Here is a 2,809-nt window from a genome sequence, read left to right on the forward strand (position 1 = left end):
TCATTGTGGAGATTTAGATATTATTTAAATTTATTTTAGATTATAGAACCAACACTTTGATAGTTAATCAAATAATTAATCATGTTATTATAATATTATTGTTGTTAGGTGTCGATATGAAGAGAAAAACAATTTATTCATATTTTTCTAAAGCAAAACCTCTTTCCGAATTAGACATCGGAAACTCAATTCGAGTGAGACTACTGAACCTGATATTAATGTCTATCCTCAAACATCTACGCAAATTCCTGATGAAGAACCCACAAATTCATCTACGATCCAATCTACTATTAATTTTGGAAACACAACTTTAATGCGCGATCCTGCATTGCGCAAGCTAATTGATAGTTACCCTTCAAAAGAGCAGGAAGATATTGTCAATGCATATATTCATTACGGTCCTTATCGGTTTCCTCTCTCTGAGTATCCTCCTTCTGGTCCAATAAATCATCCACGGCGATTCCAACATGCGTGGTTTAAGAAATTTAATTGGCTAAGATACTCCCCTACAAGTGATGCTGCTTATTGTTTTCCATGCTTCCTTTATTTGAAGGACCCACTGGGGAAATCAGGCTCTGATGCTTTTACAGTACAGGGATTTAAAAATTGGAAGAAGGTTGGGGTAAAGAATGCTCTTTGTCAACTCATATGGGGAAAGATACCAATTCAGCTCATGGATATTCAGTTTTATGTTGGGAAAATGCAAAGAAAATTGATACTCATATTGACAAGGTGTTAGAAAAACCAAATCCCCAATTGATTGAAAATAATCTTTTAAGAATTAAAACTTCAATTGAAATAGTTCGATGGCTTAATAGTTCGATGGCTTACATTTCAAAATTGTGCATTTAGAGGACATGATGAAAGTTCAAAGTCAAAAAATCAGGGGAGTTTTTTAGATATGTTAAAACTCTTAGCTTATTATAATAAGGATGTACATGATGTTGTGATGGGTAATGCTCCTCAAAATGCTAAATATACATCTCCTGCTATTCAAAAAGAGATTTTAGAAGTCTTTGCTTACAAGGTGCAAAAAACAATTCGTGAGGAGATTGGTGATTCAAAGTTCTGTATAATCGTTGATGAATCTCGAGATATATCTAAAAGAGAACAAATGGCATTTGTAATAAGATTTGTCGATAAAAATGGGTTCTTAATAGAGCGATTTTTTTGAGCTAGTACATGTTAAAGATACAACCTCCAAGACTTTGAAGGAAGAAATTTGTATAGTATTACCAAATCACGAGTTGAGCATTCAAAATCTTAGAGGTCAAGGTTATGATGGTGCTAGCAATATGCGGGGAGAATGGAATGGTTTACAAGCTTTGTTCATGAGAGATTGTCCTTATGCGTATTATGTACATTGTCTAGCACATCAATTACAATTGGCTCTTATTGCTGCCGCTAGAGAAGTAGGTGAGGTCCATGATTTTTTCAAAGATTTGATTTTTATTGTTAACACTGTAAGCTCTTTTACTAAGCGTCATGATGAATTGCAAGCTAGTCAAATTGCTGAATTGGAGCATTTAATTAAGATTGAGGAGGTTGACACGAGGAAAGGGTTGAATCAAATTGGTACTCTCCAACGTCCTGGAGATACTAGGTGGATCTCCCATTTAAAGTCAATTTGTAGTTTGTTAAGAATGTTCAACGCAACTCGCTCAGTCCTTGAGAAAATAGCCATTGATAGCCAACAATCATATGCTCAACGCGGGGATGCTAAATCTGCTCTTAAAAAGTTGTTGTCATTTGATTTTGTGTTTATTTTACATTTGATGGAAGATATTATGGGGTATACAGATGGACTTTGTCGAGCTTTGCAACACAAATCACAAGACATTTTAAATGCTATGCATTTAGTTGTTGGTACAAAGTCCTTGATTCAAAAGCTTAGAGATGATGGTTGGGAATGTCTATTACAAAAAGTTCATTCTTTTTGCAATAAACATGGTACTGAAATAATAGATATGCAGGTTTCTTATGCCGAAATAATTCGATCACGGCGCAACAAAGACACTATAACAATGGAGCATCATTATAGGGTCAATGTATTTTCTACAACCATAGATCAACAGTTGCAAGAGCTAAATAGTCGTTTCAGTGAGAAAACGACAGAGTTACTTACTTTAAGTGCATCTTTGAGTCCTATTGATGGATACAAGCACTTTGATGTGGAAAATATTTGTCGTCTTGCAGAGAAATACTATCCCCGGGACTTTTCAGAGTATGAGATATCACATTTGAAGTATCAACTTGAACTCTTTTATTGTGATGTTCCTAAGCATCCTGATATGAAGAACTTGACTACCATATCTGCTTTGTGTAGAAGCTTGGTGGAGAATGGGAAATCAAATGTCTATCCTTTAGTAGATAGATTGATTCGACTTATTTTGACCCTTCCTGTTAGCAATACAACTTCAGAGAGAGCTTTCTCAGCAATGAAAATTGTGAAGACTAGTCTTCGAAACATGATGGAAGATGATTTTATTTCGGATTACTTGCTAGTGTATATAGAGAAAGAGATTGCTGGAAAGTTCGAAATTAAGTCAATCATAGATGACTTTTATTCTATGAAACCTCGGAGAACTCGAGTTAAATGATTATGACAAATTATTTTGTATTTAATAAATTTTTATTAGGCATATTTCTTTAATGTTGAATATTTATTACTACTTAGAAACTACATAAGCATAAATAATTATTCATAGGTATTATTTTTCTAAATCGTTTAGGCCCTGCCCCCCCCCCCCCAAGAAAATTTTCTGGTTACGTCCCTGTCAAGTATGTATGTTATACATTGTAATCTTGC

General features: G+C 34.3%; 1 protein-coding gene across 1 annotated transcript; it reads left to right on the forward strand.

The window, feature by feature from the left end:
- Positions 1 to 313: 313 nt before the first annotated feature.
- LOC110799162 (uncharacterized) lies at positions 314 to 2,600 on the forward strand. Its single transcript, XM_056829542.1, has 3 exons — positions 314 to 732; positions 853 to 1,117; positions 1,161 to 2,600. The coding sequence occupies exons 1-3, from the start codon at positions 314 to 316 to the stop codon at positions 2,598 to 2,600; spliced, it is 2,124 nt and encodes a 707-aa protein (XP_056685520.1).
- Positions 2,601 to 2,809: the final 209 nt, after the last annotated feature.

Source organism: Spinacia oleracea, chromosome 5 (genome assembly GCF_020520425.1).
Source record: "Spinacia oleracea cultivar Varoflay chromosome 5, BTI_SOV_V1, whole genome shotgun sequence".
NCBI lineage: Eukaryota > Viridiplantae > Streptophyta > Magnoliopsida > Caryophyllales > Amaranthaceae > Spinacia > Spinacia oleracea.